The following is a 20,135-nucleotide window of genomic DNA, read 5'->3' as shown; positions in this document are numbered from 1 at the left end:
TCAATTTTACACGTGTCATCGATGGTAAACGAAATGGGGTGGAATGAAAAAGTAAAGAGCCCATCTCACCACTGCAGTACTATGACTGCATATAGAGGGCACACTGTATATATTTAGACATTCACTCGACAACAGGAATAGTGTTAGAGAGTATATGCAGCCGTCGTCTTCCAATCTGTTGTGCTTCCTAGTGGCAAATCACAGTAAACATAACAAATGTTACAGTCAAGCAGAACCTATTTTCAAAGAACAGATGCATTGTAGAGTAATATTCTTCATTAAGAAGGCACAAATCAAACAACTTCCTTTAATTGCATGCAGAGTGTGCATTATATTAGATGAAATACACATGAAGATCACATGACATCCAGCCAAAATACTGTAATCCTCATTTTGAGAGTGAAAACAAACACAACATGTTTTTAAATTGAAGGCTTTTAGTGAACATCTTCGGTTGCTGTAAACATTTAATGATCACACTGCGATGGCAAGATGTTTCTAAGTTGACAGCATATTTAAAACCACAAAGGTTTCTAAATTGACCAACTGTTTATCCCATGGGCGCAGTTCTTGAATTTGAAAAGGATTCTTAACCCTCAGCGGACCAGAACACAAATGGAATGTAAGAAAAACAGGAGGGTGGCTGCAGATCTACAACAGTGCTGATCTTTTCCAGAGTAAATAAGCCCATGTTGAACTGCTGGCAATATATGTTGCTGCCCCCAAAGACAGTGCTGGTGAAACCAATTCTAATTTCCTGGCTAGACGAGGCCACTTTTAAGCAATTTTCCTTCCACAGTGTCCACACTGATGTTCTTCAAGTGCTACAGTGCAATGTTATTGTCATCACAGACATGGTACAGTAACTACAGGATTGTCCCTGAAGTAGAATTGTGACATGAATTTTGATTTAATACAGTCACACTCATGTGCAAATGAAAAACTGGCAGTGTTGTACAAATGTTGGTTTCCATTGCTGAATAATTTTCGGGATGCTCATTTTCCTTCCCTTTCTCTGAATCGTTTTAAAACAAAAGGACAATAAAACAAAAGTTATGGAGGTTGAGGCATCCACAGTCAAGGGTGAAATTGGACCTGCTGGGCACCAGGAGCAGCATCTTGTTGTGCTATGTAGCCTGGTGGTAGGGGTTGACCGCCTATAACAGGATTGCCTTCCATGTGTTCCAGTGTAGGCTCCCCAGCTGTAAAACAAAGATCGAAATCAAAAAGAAGAATTTGATGGTCATGGAAAGTAAAATTGTTCAGACTATCGCTCGTTAGTAGCAACTGAAAGAAAATGGTGGTTGAGGATAAGAGCAACTTACTTACATTTTGCCATTTTGTTATCATGGTTAACACTTACAGACTGGATCTGGTATTGTTAAATTAAGGTGGAGTTAGCCCAACAGCGTTATTGGTGCAATTGGCAGCAACAAAGCACTTTCCCATGCCATTTACCCAAGTTCCATCTAATTTCCCACACCATAAGGAAGTCAAATGGAACGGTCATAACATGAACACAACAAAGGTTGCGAGTAATGACATAATCAAGTCATCTAGGGCGTGGGACCAAAGTTGAGTATGTGGGAGCAAGAGTTTCTTCTTCATATGGTTTTGTCGGATCAAATGCCATCCAACATATGATGATGCACACCCCGTACTATTAATGCAATGGTAAGATATGATCCATTAGAAATAACATTACCAATGGTAAGTAGTTTGTTCTTGTAATGGATAACGCCCTCCACACCCTCCGATTCCTCCTCTTTTGAAAAGCTCCCAAAACTATATGATCGGACAGGAGCAGGGTTTCATCTTGTCAATATGGGCGGGTGGTGTTTGAGATGGACAGGGACCACTCTCCACTTGGGGCAGGAGGCCCACCAGGACAAAATCCAGAGCGAGCTCTGCCCCAGATGGAGGGGTTTGAGGGGCAGGGGCAATGCCTGAAAACCCACCTGGGAAAAATTATTCAAATGGAGGGAGAGTCTGCAGCCAACTCGAGTCAGGTTGACCTGTCGTTGACGGCCATTACTTTTTTTCCTCCGAAGTGAAGGATGAGGAATGGCCAAAGAAGAACCCTTTGGGCAATTGTCTTGCTTGCTTCCTCCTATGTGCGCTTGGGGAGTGATCAGAGTTCCTTGCTTCTCTCTCCAGATAGCCGCAAAACTCTCCAGAAGGCGGGCTGCTGAAAGGGCAGCCAACGCGATTTAGGAAAATCTGCAAGTTACTTAGCCATTTCGGTGGATGCCTTATGTTTATAGCGTTTTTCCCAGCTGCTTTGCGGTGTGTGACAAATCGGGGGAATTTAGTCCTTCTCTTTAAGGGCCCCACCCACACCCCTACGTGAGGCTGGGGAGGTGAGCCAGCTCTGCAACACCCTCCCTAGAGGTCGAGGCAAGCGGGACATCACTGGGGGAGACTCCCCTGTGGGGACAAGGACTCCCGTCCCATTGAGTAACTCCCAAGTTAATTTATTGCCTACTTGGGAATATCAGAGAATGTGAAAGACACACAAGCTAAAGACTGGGAAGAAGAAGATTGTACCATCTGTTAGTTCCAACTAGTTCATTTATTCAGATTTGTAGAGCACGCAGCAGCCCAGAGGCATTGTGGTGCTTGTTACAGACAGAAAGCTTAGTTACAGGCAAAGGACAGAGGACAACAAGTTCAGTTACATACATACAGTTTTGCATAGAATCTTTTACACAGGTAAGAACATGCAGAGGGTTAGATAAAAAGGGAGGTTTTGATTTTTTTGCCCTGAAGGCAGGGAGAGAGTTTTCTGCTCTGATCTCTGGGAGTAGTGCTTCCATAGCTTGGCAGCTATGTAGGGGTAGCCCAGCCTAACTAGAAGATGTATATGTCCCTTTAAATTGGAATCCCCATTTAAATGAGATGAAGAAGCTGAAAATGAGGCAGATGCTGCAGTCATTAGAGAGAGAGCGACACGTACGTCAGCCAGAGAAGCCCCAGGCAGACGCAACTTCTGAGAGGGGAGGAGACGCTACCCACCGCATAACACAGGATTTTGAAAAATGCTGGTAAGTCGTAAGAGGAACAAGGGACACAGAGTTCAGCGAGAAGCAAGAGAAGAGACATCAAGTGGGGTGGCATGACCACGCAGACACCATGGTGGACTGAGGGCCTCTCAAACTGCACCAAAACGAGTCAACAGCATACCAGACGGTTATCCAAGGATCTAATGACCAGTATCGAGAAAAGAAACTGATATTGAGACGCTGAAGTTAACCAAGACCACGAGAGAATGAAGAAACCAGCCTAACATGAGCAGACAAAGGCACCGGTGATGTTACCCCAAGCAAATACAAGTAAGAGGGGAAACAGGAGACACAGGAGGCCACAGAGCAATCGTTATGGGACTATTCATACTCATCCCAGTAACAGAATACGAAGAATAAAGGATCGGAATCAGTTGAACAGAAACCGGAATACGATAATGATAGGAAAAGAAACTAAATTAGAAATAAAAAAACTTGAAGGTAACAAGGGTTTTTAGTAAGAGAAATACTACCGCAATAAAGACTAAGACCCATTAGAACTGAGAGAAACATGTGGGGATAAAGGCAACCTTGAAGATTTATCAAAGGCCAGAGACGCTAAAGTGATAAAATATTCTAACCTGGGGAAGAAGGAATGAGATACAAAGAGTGCGAAACTCAGACTGGGTACCAATACCCAAGGAAAAGGGGAACGCCCCCTAAATGAGCAGAGTAGTTATTCAAGGTCTAAGAAACCAATTTCCAGGAAAGGACAGGATTGTAATACAGTTCTCAAGGAACTATATGAACTGATAAGAGGAGTCACAAGAGACTACTTAAAATATCTTATTAAAGAAAAGAAAGAAGAAGAAACTTGCAAGAAGCAAGCAAGAGGAGAAGAGAGACATTCTCCTATCCTTAGTTGTTACAACAGTGGTAGGGTCAGTTAGGCTTAGTTTTGGACAGTAAAGATTTTTCTTTTGAACATTCAACGACGACTGATGAGCATCTTAGTTAGTTTAGTAGGTAGGGAATACCCTTTTAGCAATAGGGACAGTTTCCTGTTTGTTTATTCTTTAATCAAACCAATACTGAAATGGCCACCAAGTGTCAGTGTCCTCCTCCTGATCCGCTACAGGTGGTAAAAGTGTAGTGAGGCCTTGGTATACACCTTGCGGCCATAAGGCTGAGGGAGTTTATCATCTTTGAGGAGAGGCGTAGAAGAGGATGCAGCTTAGTGAAGGGGAAACCGCTACCACCGATGAATGAGTATGTTGGTGAGAAGTCATGCAAAGCTTTCAGATGCTAGGGGCCAGTATTTGGCATTCAGCTTCTTATTTGTAGGTGATAAGGAGTGAGGTTTTTCCAGCAGCTTTGTGGTTTCAGACAAGAGATATTTTTGAACAGGTAGGATCAGCTGGAGGAGCGCAAAGCCAATACTCCTGCCTCCTGCTATGTTTCCTCTGGAGTAGCCACATCTAGGAAGTCTGCCAAGGTGATCATTCTATCATGAAACGCTTTGGCAGAGCATGAAATGTCTTCCACAGTGTTACTCGCTGATTCCTGGTCGGTGTTGTGGGTGATAGGGTAATTCAGCACAGGCAGCCCCTTTCTCTTGGGCATTGCCTCACTGGTTTGGGGATCTGAGGTGGTGAACTCTTGAGCTGTAGTAACCAGAGTATTAAGTGGTAGTACTGGTTGTGGTTGAGGCACTGTGTGGACAATTGAGGGTGTTGGTCGTGGCAGGGTTGGCAACGGAAGAGGCTGCAGCACCTGTGGAGGAGGTGCTGGGTGCGGCACTGGTCCCAGTTGTACTGCAGACATCAGAGATAGGGGCATAAGCTCCTTTGTGAGCATTACAAATAATCTTCTTACCCTAGACATCAGGTTATGAAATATATCGAAGAACCAGTCTTCTTGTGCCTGGGAAGGACACGTAGCTGAAGCAGACAAAGTCACCTGTGGGGGAAATGGCAGTCGTGTACTAGGTGATGTTGGCACCAAGTATGGCTGAAAGGGCTGTTAGTCCCATGAAGACTATGTAGCAGAGGAGCAGGATGGATATGTTGTGCCCCATTGTGAGGCATCCCAGTTAGTCCTTGAACAAATGCATCAGATGGGATTGTTGGAGTCAGGAAAATCAGCAAATCTTGACCCCTGGAGGTGGATCTGGCAGCTAGCTTGCCGGGGGAAGAGGTTGATGAAATGTCCTTATCGCCAGTCCTCTGTCCTGGCTTGGAAGTGGTGTCCAGCCAAAGGATCCGGGAAAAAAAGGATCGAATGCCCTTTTTTCTAAACCAAAAGGACCGAAGAAATAAAAGGGTTGAAGGCTTTTATTTATTTCTTTATTTTTTAGTTTAGTATGCTAAAAAAGAAAATGGGGTTGGGTGGGGGGGCACCATAACAAAATAAATTTTTAAAAAAATATTCGACCCTGTTTTTCGGTCCTTTTGGTGTCGAAAAAAAGGCATTTGATCCTTTTGTTTTAGATCCCATCACCTATAACCCTTGGAAGTAGTAGAACAAAGTTCTTTGTCAGACATTTTGGTTCTCACGGTATGGCCCTGGTTTTCAGCCATTTATTGCTGTCAGGGTGGCACTGATTGGGTGAGAGACAAAGGCTTTTCGCAGCTGGTGTGGAGCCCAAAATTATAGGTTGCAGGGTAGCCTCATGTGCAGACACAGTGAAAGGCGCTCCTTGAGAGTCGGGCAGTCACCCGGGAGGTACTGGTGCACCCTCAGTAGCGTGGCCACTGGTACCTCGTACCCCCTCAAACGGATGTCTATCACCTGGAAAGCCCTCAACCCGTGGATCAGCAATTGCCTGGACGGTCTCGAGGCCACCCACGGCAGGCCTAGGAGGATTCAAAAGACCCATCCTGCCTGAGGAATCGCGCTGTGGGGGTTCCTAGAAAAGAAAGAGATTTACCCGAGGGACACGTGCTGCTCTGGGCCAGCGTGCCTCTACAAAGTCATTGATGCGCTGGGGAGGAGAGTCATAAAAGAGGTCCTTCCACCGGCTCAACCGATGTCGCAATGCCAGGTAACCGAACGGGTCGCTGACGGTATAAAAATTCCATTGAGGCGTGGGCCCCAAACACCTCAGAGCAGAGGTAATGTGTATCACATTAATGGAATTTCCTGCCACAAGAGGCGCAGGAATCTAATCTGGTTATCACCGGTATATGTGGAGGTATAACTGACAGGTGATAAAAGCGAAAAGTAAACTATGTGGAAAAATGTGCTGCTGCAGGTGCAAATGGAAATGCGTCCAGCAACGTGGAGCGGTAAAAAGGGTTGCTAGGCAGGATCGCCCTTGCATGCTCTAAAATAAAAGGAACTTTTTCTTTTGCTGTATGCCCAAGATTCGCTCTTTTCTTTGCAGCTGACATTTGCTAGGGTAAACTCATCTATGGACTAAAGCCAATGCTAAAGGCCACTAAAGGCCACTCGCCTGCCATCTTTGGACTTAACTGGTTCTCGCTGGTTACTACAATGGAGTATTCGTCCCATGCAAAACTTCATCAGAGTGCAGTGGACCAATGTCCCTTGCCTGAGCAGGTGGAAGCTGAAAGGTGTCAGAAGGAGCCGATTGACCCGGAAGGAGAATACTATGCGACTTCCCACAAGCGACTAGAGATAGAGAACAGACTGAAGGGGTGTTTATACATGTGTCATTTGTTCTAAGGGCTTGGGGAACCGGATGAGTAATAACTGTAGCGTCGGACCACAGGGATGGTGCCAGGCCAGATGAGGTGGAGGGTGGGTTGGGTTGGCTCGGCTCGAGTGACTGGGCTTCGATTGCATACAGTCTGTTTTTGGCTTGCAAGTCCAATAAACGGGACCCGATTTGTCCATTCCTTACAAGCTAATAAGTTGTCCCATTCCTTTACTTTGATAGTGGTTGACCATTCTGCAATTGAAGGATGCCTATGCTAGGGAGGGAACGGCCCGCACTAGATGAGTTATAGCCATTAGGCAATCAACCCACTTTTCCAGTCTAGTGCATTCCATTGAAAATATCTAATTATTTAACAAACTGATCCATTTGCCTGTCCGAAGACAAAACTATCTACCTGTATAATTAATGATTACCCTGCTCATATTTGAACAATCTGCATTTCTTAAGTTGCTTAGAGAACCAAAAACCCCTGCCAACGTGTCAAAGTATCATCAAATTGGGCTGTGTCGCAAAGGTATCATATGCGCATGTGATGGCAGACGCACGCGGTCCAGTAGGTCACTGTCTCCAGATGGGATGATATCTATTTGCGCCAAGCCAGGAGATCAAAGGCTGATGCAAACCACCCGGCACAGATGAGTTGTCTGGTATCGATGGGATGGGCAAGGCTACAGCACAGAGCCAAAACGCCCCCTGCGCGGGTCATCGCAGATGGGAAGGGGGGGGGGGGACAGTCACTGAAGGAGCCCCATGACTGTGGCAGTCCCATCCGTGGACCCTCACCAGTCAGGCTGTAGCCTACACAATGGATGCCAGTAACAAGGGGTGAGTGGGGGCGTGGGGGTGGCGGGGGGGTGGGGGAGGTGGAAGGTCCTGCGCCTTTTAGAAGGAAGATTTCACTCCCAGAGTCCTCCAGGACTGCACACCAGCCACAGAGAAAGTTAAGCCGTGAAGAAGTATAGATGCAGAAGGTCCAGTTTGTTAGTAGGTCCACCTCCAAGAGAGTCCTGCACATTGACAGAGGGCTCCGACACCTGTTCAGGCGCCCTGGGTACACAGGTGCAGGCCGAGAGTGGTCCCAGCCCCCACCGGAGCGGATCAAAGTCTTCCATGACACAGCAGGATCAATACCTCGCCCCCCTCCACCTGTATAATTTAGTGGCGCAGCCTCCCCTAACGGGGTGCGCGGTCTGCTGCCAGCGATCTGGGAGGCACTCCCAATGTTGCAGCAGGAATGCGGCTTCCAAAGCCCACTAAACTCCGGGATGCCGGCCCGAGATGGCGTGTCCGCACTGGAGGAGATGGCGAGTGCGTTTCCGCCCGCAGCAGTCCCTCGCTTTGATGCGGGCCGGGAGAGAAGCGGAGAGGTCAGGGCAGCCTCTGCAGGCAAAAGAATGCTTTTTTAAGCAGTTCAGTTTGTCGAGTCAGTCATATTTAGGACAGGATATTGTAGGCCCTGACAGAGCTCAAGCAGGGCACGTCTTCACCCACGAATGCTCAACAGCGCCCCCCAAGTTGGCAAACTTCTTGAATGTAGAATCACTCCGGGGGTAATTAGGAGAGTCAGGGGTCACAAGGATGTTTCTGAAAATGAAACTGATCAGTGGAAACACTATTCAGAACCCAACTGTCTGAGGCAATCTGCTGTCAGGCAGGAAATGATTAATTCGACTCTACGTAGGCCTTTGATGTACATAGCCGACATCATTTAACGGGTACTGGGATGGAGGGCACCAAAAGCAAGGTGGCTCCTGTGAAGAAGCAACCATGGCAGGAACCTGTTACTCTTCAATTAGCTGGTTAACATGTTGGGATGGTTGCATAGCAGAGATAAAACTGGTGCTGCAGAGGAAATACCCATAGTACGCAGCAGTGTTAAGTCTTTGATTTAGCACCCTTCTGCCACATTTCTACACTTGTATGCATACCCTTCAAGAATTGGTGGATTTGCATTCCTTAAAGCTAAATCCACTAAACACAAAGTCCTATTATTGGAAGCTAGTGGCAACTTTATCTTTGACTTCTTCACTTAACTCTGAAGACGTGTCTTACTCCTAGCTAAAGAGGCCAGAAACATCAGATTTCTATATAAATCTAATCTCTGTACATGAACAGACTTCCAACTGTCCTTCTGCGGGATTAGTCCATTCTTCCAAAGATTTCCCATCTTCAAAATATCCACTAAGAACAAGTATGGTTAAGGAAATTATTTTCTTTTTGTAGATTTCCCGCTTGACAATTTTGTGACCCTAACCTGATTTTTGCAAGGGGAGCGGGGGGAATCTTTGAAACCTTAAACCCTTGCTGGTCTTTTTTCGTCTTGGGGGACCTGGTGAGTCCTTAAGGCTATCAGTGTAAGGGACCCTACAGCAACTTCAGTCAATGGTGTAGCGCTACCTTCTTTACAGAGTGTAGGGCAGGGAACTAAGTTTCCCTTTTCTTCTGAATTTATGAGTATTTTGCTCATACTCAGTGTAGCCAAGACAGACTAATGCAAGTTGTTTTACTGCTTTCCCTCCATTGACATCCATGGAATCCCTGCAAATTGTTGCGGTTGTTGTGAACCTGTCCTGACCTTTGAAGGCAAGTAAAGCCTTTTTGCTTTACTTATCTTGTTATGCTTAGCTCATCTGTTTTTTGGGCACTAGTCAGTTGTTAGGGCCATCAGTGCAGGGGGACTCAGTCACCCATTACAGAATTTCTTCTTTGTTTTACACTGTTCACATCAATGTACAGTGAGGTGCCCAATGTGAACTTTGAATCCCTTTTGCTTTGAATAACCTTGTCATTACTTGCACAATCTGTCCAGGACATGTTGCGGACAGATTTTTCTACTATGTATAACTTTCTTGCATTCACTTTTGCATTTTCACTTTTAAACACCTTTTAGCTGTAGGAAAGCCCTCAATGCTCACAACGCAAACAATACAACCCACTAGGGAAAAAGGCCCAAGACACCTCTTGCAAGGTTAACAAGTATTTTATTCCTACAAAATAGGAGTGCGTCAGCAAAGATCCGCTGAGAAACACTTTAAGAAGGTCATCAGTGACATCATTATATACAGTAGAAAATCCTGCAGCTGGTTTGTGAGACCCTATCCACAGGCCGCTTGCTCCATAAGGGATGCCAGGCCATTGGTGCCAGCCACTTCGGTCTATCTTCTTCCACGTGGGCAATGCTGCAGTCGTCAGTCATGAGGTGGTGGCTAATTGGCAATTATGTACAAAGTAAACAATACATCTCTATGTAGCAGTGTGCCTGGTACAAGCAGACAGGGGGGCAGGGGGAAAAGCCAAGGTCATACTAACTCACACACTTCTCTTGGTCCCAGACAGGCCCGGAATCTCTCCAAGGTCTCCCACCCTTGTTCTGGGCTATAGTTGTATCCCTCCCTGCACATTGCAGCACAAATCACGTGACCCAGACGTGAAGGCAGGAAGTCCTGCTTTCTGATCTTTATTGATTGATTGGGTGTCTAACAGGTTTATGATCGGTGGTCTGGGGCTGGTTGGCACCTTGGAGGTCTTAAGACTAGGGCATTTGGGTCCTATAACTTAAGAGTGTGTTACTGGTGGGGGTCGGAGGGCTGTGCCCTCTTTCTCGTGTGATTGTGTTACACAAAGACGCTGAGCCCTCCTCCTGTGGCCTTGCAGGGTGTTAGGTAACAATGAGTGCAGTCCAACTGGTGTGGGACTATACAAGACTTATCTCTTGGTATTAGGTAACCCACCCTTTAATATAGGCCTGTAATAGACAAGATCATAGTGTAACTGAGCAGCCAAGCTTATCTTTAGATGGGTAATGTGAGCAGTAGAGCTCAGTAAATACAAGTATCCAATCAAACACTTACACACTTAAAGTTCTATAATTAATTATTTATACACAAATCTATTTAAAGCATTCTTTAAAAAGAAGTAATTAGCGGTAACATTAATCACCAGGTAGGATTAAATTCAAATATTGAAAAATAAAACGGGTGAGTATTTCATTCAAATGTTACACATGTTCCAGCACCCAGAGGTGACGTCATTTGTGGTCAGAATAGCATTTATATAGTATCACCTTTGCAATATTGAGTTTTCAAGGAAGGAAAGGTTAGGGTAGGATCAGTAGACTGGTGGGTTGTAAGAACAGTTAGATTCTCCCAAAGGGCTGCAGGCGGTCTAGTATCCAAGCATTTAAGTGTTCAACATTTACAACCTGTGAGGGAACGGCGGGGCACTGCTGCGCGGCTTACAAGATGGCCACTACCTGAGAAGTTCTGGCAATGGTATCACAATTCTCTTGAATATCCTGTGCTCAGCGGTTCCAGTCTCACCAAGAGCTTGTGCAGAAAGTAGAAGACGAGGGGAACCACCTGACGGAACGACGGCCCGTGATAAAAGCCGTGTGGGCTGTGCTGGGCGAGATATCTTGGTGTCCCTCCGGCCCGACCTTATCGGGGCTTGTGAGGGGATGAGACGGCCTGACGGTGCGGCGCAGGGCCGGAAAATCACATCGGCCCGCAACAAGTAAAACCAGAAGGGCAGCCAATCCCCCATTTATATGAAATACTACAGATCCTTGAGAATACCGACCCAGCCACAAGGCTGCTGCCGCGTGGCGGGTTGTCCCGCCTCCTCCGTGGGAGCCCCGTTCGGGGCGGGAGCGCTGTGGGGGGGCTGGACATGTGGCAATTCCCGACTCGGGGACCTGATAATGGCCATGGAGGGAGGCCCATCCAGTATTTGAGGTTGGACCCCCCCCCTATGCTGCTCCATACCCCAGGCAACTGAAAGAACCGTGGTTCTTCACGAACAGACCGGAGACCAGCCCCTCACCATAACAGTCGATTGGCCCAGACAGGCTGCGCACCTCAAGATCGATCCCTTCACCCCCCCTAACAGGGGCACATAGGGGAGCAAAGAGGGAGACAGCCACCCACCACCTGCCTCCCAGATTGGACTACGTTGACCCAGACACCCAGCTTCCTACACTGCTATTACGTGCGGCTCCCGCTCGAGGTGAGCTCCATGCTTCGAGCAGGCTCCGGCATGCGAGAGATTCACCGGTGCACCACCGGCATTGCCATTGCTGTGCCCGAAAGAGACGTCTATAAATCAGGCCCGCTCAGGAGGAGAGATAGTCACCAATCACACAATAATTTGAGGTATCCCCGGGGTCCCCCAGCCACCCATGGTCCCCATTATATAACGACGTGCACCCCTGCTCCATACAGACACTGGGCTCCATAATGACCGCAGCGTACACCTGGCTCAGTCACCGCTGGAAACACTGGGTGGATACCAGCCTCAGGCCCTCACATGCGGAAAGCACACCGGCAGCACACAGGCACTGGCAACAAGATCCCGAAGAACAGCAGGAAGAAGCACTGCAATAAATAAAGTGCAGCAGGACCCAGATGAAGGTGATCTAGGGACGCACCGTATTGAGATGGGGCTACTGCATTGGGACTGCAACTTAGCAGATACAACTTAGGACAGCCTGCACTCCCCAGGGTTGCAGGTCATACAATAAATGGCGATACTGCTGGACCCTACACGGCACTGCACATAAGCAACTACCTGCAGCCCTCTATCGGGACTACGTGATCTCCCAGTCACATGCTGGAATTGCGCAGCACAGAGGACCCGCAGCGCATCTGGCATCCCTGAATGGCCGGGCTGCTGCCCTGCCCTTTGCTCGCACCCCCCACAAACGGAGTCCTTCCTGGGAACACACTGCAGTCCCGAGCTGAGGCGCTGAGGATACCTGCTGTGAACAATGTAAAGCGATGGGGAGACCGGATGGGAGGAGGTGGTGCGCTGCCATAGTGCTTGGGCTGAGAGAGGTCACTACAACAGGGAACCAGCACTTCTGGTAGAACAAAGGACACGCAGAGCCACTAAATAAGAAGCAATACAGCCTGCGCCCCAGCCCTACAGCTGCAAACCCTCTGGCCCATACTTTTAATGTCAGGGCGGAGCAGTGGGCAGTAAGAACTGCAACACCATAGCTGAGACCACATTGCATCCGAAGCACGACCTGGAAGCAACATACCTAGTTTGAGAGAAGGGATAGACTCTGTGCAGAAACCAACGGACCTTCATATTCGCGACCTTACCCTACACAGACATTGGCTACCTCATTAGGTACATCCCAGCTCAGTGATCCATGACACCCCTTGGCTCAGCGATAGCCCTGACCACCCTTAATACCAGATTACATTTCAGCCTATCCAGCAACTTACGTGGGAAGGGTGTCGTTGAGACTGCATTACAATGGTCAACCCAAGAAACAGGCAAAAATGTATCTATTTGCACAGGCTGATCAGCTTCAGCCTGCCCCGTCCCTGAAACCGAGTCAAACTCTGTCCCAAATAGAGATAGCAGCCCTAAATCATACTCTATTGCCCCTGAAGAGTAGCACCTACAATCTAGGGGCGATGATCAACGCTCTCACATGCAAGGTCGACATCTCAGCCATACAAATAGATAAGCTATGTGGTCGCATGACGGAGGCAGAGCAAAGGATTGGGGAAGGAAATAAAGTGACTACCCTGCAGTGCAAGGGGGCTGAACTACAACAATCGGTCAAGCAAGTGATGGCGAAGAAGGACCATCTAGAGGGTCACTCCAGGTGAAACATTTGTATTTGTAATACCAGAGGCCACCCCGATTGACAACATGGAAAAGTTTGTTGAGAAACTACTGGCAGAGATCCTGGGTGACTGCCACTCACGAACATGTACATGGTAGAGCGTGCCCATCGATCGCTGGTGGCAAGGCCCCCCAGTGGCCCCGGAGCACCCTATTATCGCCAGAATCTTCAGCTACTGCAACAGGGATATCCTGCTGTGCGCTGCCAGAGACAAGAGGGAATTGTGGTGGGGGCCCTCCACGGTCCAGATTTTCCCAGACTTCAGTCCGTCGGCCCAGGAGCAGCGCAAGACCTTCCAATCTGTAAAGAATATCTTGCGTAAAAAAGATACAATACTAGATGATGTACCCTACCAAACTTAGAGTAGAGTACAGTATAATGGCTCAACAACCTTCTTTACCTCACCGGAGGAGCGCTTTGCCATGAATCTTTCAGACCCAGAGAGATCACCACGACACTCACCCTGATGGCGGTCGCATATCCTGTTGAGAAGGAACTTCACTGTACGTAACCCTCAGGAACTTAAATTTGAGGCTCCTGGGATTTTGACCGGGGGGGGGGGGTCGCTGGGTGGCAAATAGCAGACGTTGGCGCAGCGAGCGAACTGGCCGCCCTCGGCACTCCGATATCTGCAGACACTGCGGAATTGTTGTTTAATGTTCATGAGGGAAGTTAAAGGAGGGGGGCGATAAGTGAGCCGAAAGGTTTCTGTTTCTGGCATGGGTGTGAATGGGCCGGGGGAAATTGAGGTTTGTTTTTTGGAATTTCACCTATGTAAGTTGGCGTGGGGCTTAAGGGGAAAGGCTTGATGGTCCGCACACGGAAGATATTCTTAATGCATGAGATGAAGCATGATTGCATGGCAACGGGGCCTATTACATGACACAACCTAGCAGAACCCATAACAAAGGGAACCCTACTTTGCTACCTGCAACTGGAGTGCTCCTAGGGTGGGGAACAAACTAGAACTAGACAGCACCTTGTCCATATTGTCATGGAATATCTGGGGGTTCACTAATCAGATGAAAACTCGTCTAATAGCAAACTACAGTAAAAACCACAGAGTGAACATATTATGAGTGCAGGAGACACTTAGCCCGGGAGGCAACCATCACTTGATTAACAAGATGGGGCATTCATAGATATGGCTCCTTGTACACCATACACTCTGGGGGGGTGGGGGTTCTGGTCTATATACGCGGTTCCACATGAAGTATAAACTACACAAGCAGACCAGCGACGAAGAGGGGAGATACATTGTATTAGCAGGGGAAGTCTCCGGAACAAAACTCCTACTTATAAACTTGTATGCACCGAATACTGACTCCCCTGAAATCTTCCATCAATGCGCCAAACACATTCATAGATTCGCGGAATACGACATCATTTAGGTGGGCGATTTTAATATGGCTCTTACATTAGAACTGGATAGATACTCCACAACACAACAGTCCCTACCCCCCAATGCCCAAGAATGGTCCGCCATTGCACAATGTTTGGCCCGAGATACATCCGCAAAACAGTGAGTACACCACCTTCTCTGGCGTCAACGGTAGCTCGTCCAGAATTGACTACATCATGACCCCCCCCCCCCTGTGACTGTGACGGAAACTAGTATACTCCCCCGAACCCTCACTCATCAATCCTAACCCGCATAGCTGGCCCGATGGGTTCCCCAAGTCAATTACGCTGGCGGTTCAGAGCCACAGCCCTAGATGACCAAGCATTCTGCTGTGAGATTGGCTAAGAAATGGGTTTGTAGGTCTTGACCTATGTGGGCTCAGTACCCGACACTGGGGTGATCTGGGAGGCACTTAAAGTATACGGCAGAGGGTGATGTATATCTAAGGAAGTAGGGGTCCTAAAAGCTCTACGTAGATCCATGCAGGCAATGGAAGAAGCCATTAAGGAGTTCAAAAACAAACAGGGGGTCACAGATTTGGTTGAAATACGTAAAGCCCTGGGGAAGCATAAAGAAGAACTGCATCAACTGGCCATCAGGGAGGAGAGTTTTCTGGGTGATCGAATAGCAGCAACAAGGTACAGAGTGGGGAACCGCCCCAGTAAAACGCTAGCATGGGCTATTAAACTGGAACGACAGGCGATACCCATCATTGAGGTTGAAGATAGTCATGGACACCTCACTAGAGACCTAGAGGGAATTCATAGTGCCTTTCGAATATACTATGATCAACTGTACACATAAAAAAGAAAGCAACGCAAGCACCTATTTTTAAAACATTGACAAGGGCAAAGCATAAAAAAATGGGGGTCAATCTTCTATCAGGGGAAAAAGCAAAGTAGTGAGACAGTCCTCAGTTCGCAAATACCCCCAAAGTCTAATATTGGGGTGCAAACAGATAAGGCTAAGGAATCAATAAAATGGTTGCCAATTTTCTATTGGGGGAAGAAGCATGGGTCTGGGGCCGCTCAATGCAGCCGAACAGCGCCAGTAATTCCAGTCCCAGTTGATGCTCGATCTGATAACGGTCCAACCTCGATGCATTACTAGCCTATGGCTACCTATTGTAATGCTTGTGCGAAAATCCGAGCTAGAGTAACATGGCATCGATGCAGAGCCATTTTTGGACACTCATCTCCCATCACACTAAAAAAAAAAAAATGCGTTTCTGCAACCTCACAGAATAAAAGAGCAGCAGTGAAAACAGAGCAAGGTCACAAATATGATGGCCAAGTGGGCTTACTGTGGAGAATAGTTATGGTATTGTCCACGGAAGGACGAATGCAGAAAGGTAGTCGAAGCGTCTTGCAGGTGCATGACAACGGGCTCTGGGAATGAATGCGAGGAGAGGGGCGCAGGGTTTTCCACTTCTAACCACATTTTTCCACCCTCTGTCCCTTCAACTTGTGATCTGCTCTTCGGCCGAGGGCAGACAACGGAGAGGGGCGGGGAAATGCCCGCATAAAGGAGAGTCATTGTATGGCAAAAGTTAGTTGGAATTTGGACCCCCAGTTGATGCAGTCTTGCTGAGAGGGAGGATGCTCTGCCTCAGATCCCGTTAGAATCTGTGATCTATTTGCCTACCTGCTGATGGATTAAGCAGTGTTGTGGTGGCCAAGATAAGGATTTCTTCTGCTTCCTGTTTAACGGTGAGGTTTATGATACCTATATTTTTATAAATCTGAGTGTATGTTTGTGTATATATTACGTGTGACTAAAGGGCCTATAACAAACCGTTTGTTTTACAATATTGCATGGTTCATGTGTGGTCTTTTGCTTAAACGAGTCCAATAACTCGCTTTTGCTAGGAGGCTGGGGAGGTGCAAGTGTAAGTGCTCTCCCCACAAAGCCAAACAGACGCAAAACATGTTGGCGTTGTGATCAGGGTCTTTGTGCTGATATGGATGCCAAAGCATACTGCTAATAAATTGAAGTTAAAGTTTTTTGGACTTCAGAAAGAAAGAAAAAAAAAAGGTAATGTTTTTTTTTTTCTCTCTTTTCCTTTCTTGGTTTTTTCTTTGAAAGGAGAGGATAGAAAAACTTTGTTGAATAAGTGTATTTTTGTTTTGGTATTGACGCTAGGGAAGTGAAACATCCATTCTCGCATACAGAGATTGCCCTGAAGTAACTATCCCGGCCGGGGTGGTCTAAGGGCCCATATGATATAACTGCACAAACTTGGGCATGTGGGGCAGGATTGAGTGAGACCTGGGATACTAATATAGGAGAGGCTAGTCCAGATGAAGTGATTAAATGTTTACAACAGGTCCAAATGGAAAAGGGGAAGAGGCTGGATTTTGTTGCATGCTTTTAAAAAGATGCATCAAATTAATATAGAATTGCTAAATAATGTTCAAAAATTGTAAAAAGAACTGGCTGCTGAAAAACAAATTGTGCTGATGCAGCAACTTCAAATGAAACTATACCATGATAAAGCAGATAAATATCAAGCTGTAGCTGAACGGGCTGCGATAAGATTAGCTCACTATAAATATTGGAAGAGAAGTGGACGTGTTAATTATTGTAAGGTTGCAACTGTCATTGCTTCCGCAGGTGTGGTTTGGGACCCTGATCAACGGGATGGTGATGTTATTGATAGCACTACCACTAGTGGTGATTCTGAACCAAATCCTATAACAAAGCCTAAACCGGCATGTAAGGAGGTGGCGGTTAATCCCGTAATACGCAGAAGATTAGGTCGACAGCCATTGAATCCTGGAGGTGGTGTAGTAGACATGACTGCTCATGAAGATTATTCGCAACAGGAAATCGGTGAAATAGTCAACATGCTGAAACAGAGGGCGAGTGAATCCTTGTTGGCTTAGATGGTCAGAATGTTTGATGGAGGTGCTGAGGGTCTTCTAGTAGATAAAACAGATTCTGCTAGATTTTTAGCCTTATCGAATGATGTGTAAATACAGGAGAGCTTACGTGTGGGTCCTCCTCCTGATGGTAACTGTGACAATGGGAAATTGTCACTTTTGCAACTTGCAGTGCAAGGATGTTATCATAAATATCCTATCACGTCGGATTGGCCGACTAACGACAAAAAAATGGTGCACACCGAGGGAAGCTATTCAGAGAATTAGAGTACATGCTATTAAGGAGGCTATTCACCTAGAAACTCCTGAGCATATGGGGTTGGTGAACCTGTGAACTTTAGTTTGTACAGCCCCTCACCCCCGCATACAAAAGTATCATAGTGACATTATTAGTGGGTATGACAGGAGAGTTACGGATGAAGTGGTTGATGCGATTAGACCGCATGCAGATTACGGTGAATGGGAAAAACCAGAACAACGTTCTCGGGAGAGGGAGGGGCGAAATGAGAAACGCACTCCTGGCAGGAGGTTTGACAGCCGAGATTCCCATGTATCTAGGAAAGATATGTTCCTAGCTTTGATGAAAGATGGTGGGCCATGTGAGGTTATTGTTACGCTCACCTGGTCTCTGCAGGGACATTGGGGCACGGTTGGAGCCCTCCTTGGATTCGGCTCCCCGGGATCAGTTCTCACCTCCAGCTGCTGCCAATTACACTGTTCTGGATGCTGGTACTGCCCCTGAGGGAACACGAGAGGCAATGAGAAGGGTGTGGAGGTATTGTGACTCCCCTCGGATCTTTCGTGGCAAAATGAGGTAAGTAAGCGTTTACCCATATAGGCTCACCTGATATATAGTTAGGGCGAGCTCTCCATCCTGCTTCTCTTCAGCAGGGGCACTTCAAGATGACCCAGTTGCTTCACTGGTCCATAGATGTGGTGGCCCAGGGCGGCTGTGACCGAACCACTTTGAAGGTAGGAGTTTTTGTGATGATTATTGTTCATATAAGTATTAATGTCTTGTTACATGATTTAAGTTTGTACTCTTAATAAGGTCTCTTTCTGCCTTATAGGTGATGGCGGCCCAGCGGAGCCGTTGCACCGGTAGATTACTTCGAAGTGTTCCCAAGAAAAATTACAAGTTGGAATCCTAAGGTAAGCGCTAGATGCAATGGCGCGCGGCCGTAACAAATGTCTCTATTAGGTTTCTAAACTTATTTGTTCTTTCCTCCTGCAGGTATAGTCTGGCTGGCGCTTGGAGAAGAGTTGCAGTGCGCGGACCTGGCGGCAGGTGAAGGATGCCTGCGACCGCGACGAAGCTGACCGTGTAGATCTTCAGAGTTGGTGTCCGAGCTGAAGGTCAGGTAAGGAGCGCAGTCGGTGGTTGTATTCCACGAGCCAGGTAAGTGTGCTCTGGACGAACATGGATGGGGTCACTGCGAGCAGGTAAGAGATATGCTTCAGCCATGATTCAGCTGGTTTTGATGGAGAAAAACCGGTAAATTGCGCCTCTGCGATGGTTTGGCTGGACGACAGGTAAGAAGCTTTTCCGAGATGGTTTCGCTGGAGAACAGGTAAAATGCTTCACGGGTGGCGGTGAGCGTTACGCTGCTTAGGCAGAATAACGCAAACCCTAGGCCTGCGGGCGGGGCAGGCTTAAATAGCCTGGTCCTGGCCACGCCCCCTTGCTCTGCTAGATGGTTCCACCCTGCCACTCCCAAATGATGCTGCACGTGCAGCTTCATTGATTCCTATGGCCACACCCGGCCCAGATACACATGGTTGACTGATATAAGATGGAATGACACCTGCCCAAGGGAAAAAGTGTGCAGAGCACACTTTCTTATGAGCCTGGCACCAAAGGCGCCAGGACTGGGTCCAACTGAACCCTTTAGGGGATGTAAACTGGGGTTCCTGTCCAGTGGCATTGACAGATCTTGATGGAATTCAAACTCGTAATATGCATTTATTGTTAAAAAAAAAAAACGAGGTTTGGATGGAGAAGAGCATCACAAACAAGTGAAACGACAAGATGTATGTAAACCAAAAAAGGAGGCATATCCTTTTGAATCGTCCACCGAGAGGGGTGATGAGTCATCCAATAAATCCATACCCTTCCAATCAACTTACGCTGATTTGAGAAAAATGGTTAGTGCCATGGTAGAGAGAGAATCAAAGGTTTCACATTGTAAAGAAGAATAGGATGATGGTCAAACTTTGGTAATACCAGCTCATGTTAATGTAGACAGATGACCTCATGTAAAAGTGAAATAGTTTTGACATTCAGGTAATACACAGGAGGTTCGAGCCTTAATTGATACCAGGGCAGAGGTCTCTTTGATACATGGAAACCTTTCCAGATTTAAAGGTAAACATTTTATAATTACAGGACTAGGGGGTAAAGAAACCTCAGCAGTGCAAACGGAAGTTTACATGGAAATTGGGCAATTAAAAATAGACACTTATCAAGTATTAATTGTTCCCCTGGCTGAGTATATTATTGGATTTGATATTCGAGAAGGATTGACCC

At 47.0% G+C, this 20,135-nt stretch overlaps 1 protein-coding gene across 3 annotated transcripts in view; it reads right to left on the bottom strand.

Moving 5' to 3' along the window:
• Positions 1-293: 293 nt before the first annotated feature.
• NUCB2 (nucleobindin 2) overlaps positions 294-20,135 on the bottom strand; it is a 680,179-nt gene continuing 660,337 nt past the window's right edge. For all 3 annotated transcript variants that reach the window (XM_069623774.1, XM_069623775.1, XM_069623773.1), the window contains exon 13: positions 294-1,202. In XM_069623774.1, coding sequence (XP_069479875.1) covers positions 1,078-1,202 — 125 coding nt within the window. In that variant the 3' untranslated portion in view covers positions 294-1,077. The remainder of the gene's footprint in view (positions 1,203-20,135) is intronic.

The sequence above is a fragment of the Ambystoma mexicanum genome, chromosome 11 (assembly GCF_040938575.1).
Source record: "Ambystoma mexicanum isolate Mex_15411 chromosome 11, UKY_AmexF1_1, whole genome shotgun sequence".
Lineage (NCBI taxonomy): Eukaryota > Metazoa > Chordata > Amphibia > Caudata > Ambystomatidae > Ambystoma > Ambystoma mexicanum.
The sequence above is the reverse complement of the archived record's forward strand: the minus strand, read 5'-3'. Positions and strand labels throughout refer to the sequence as shown.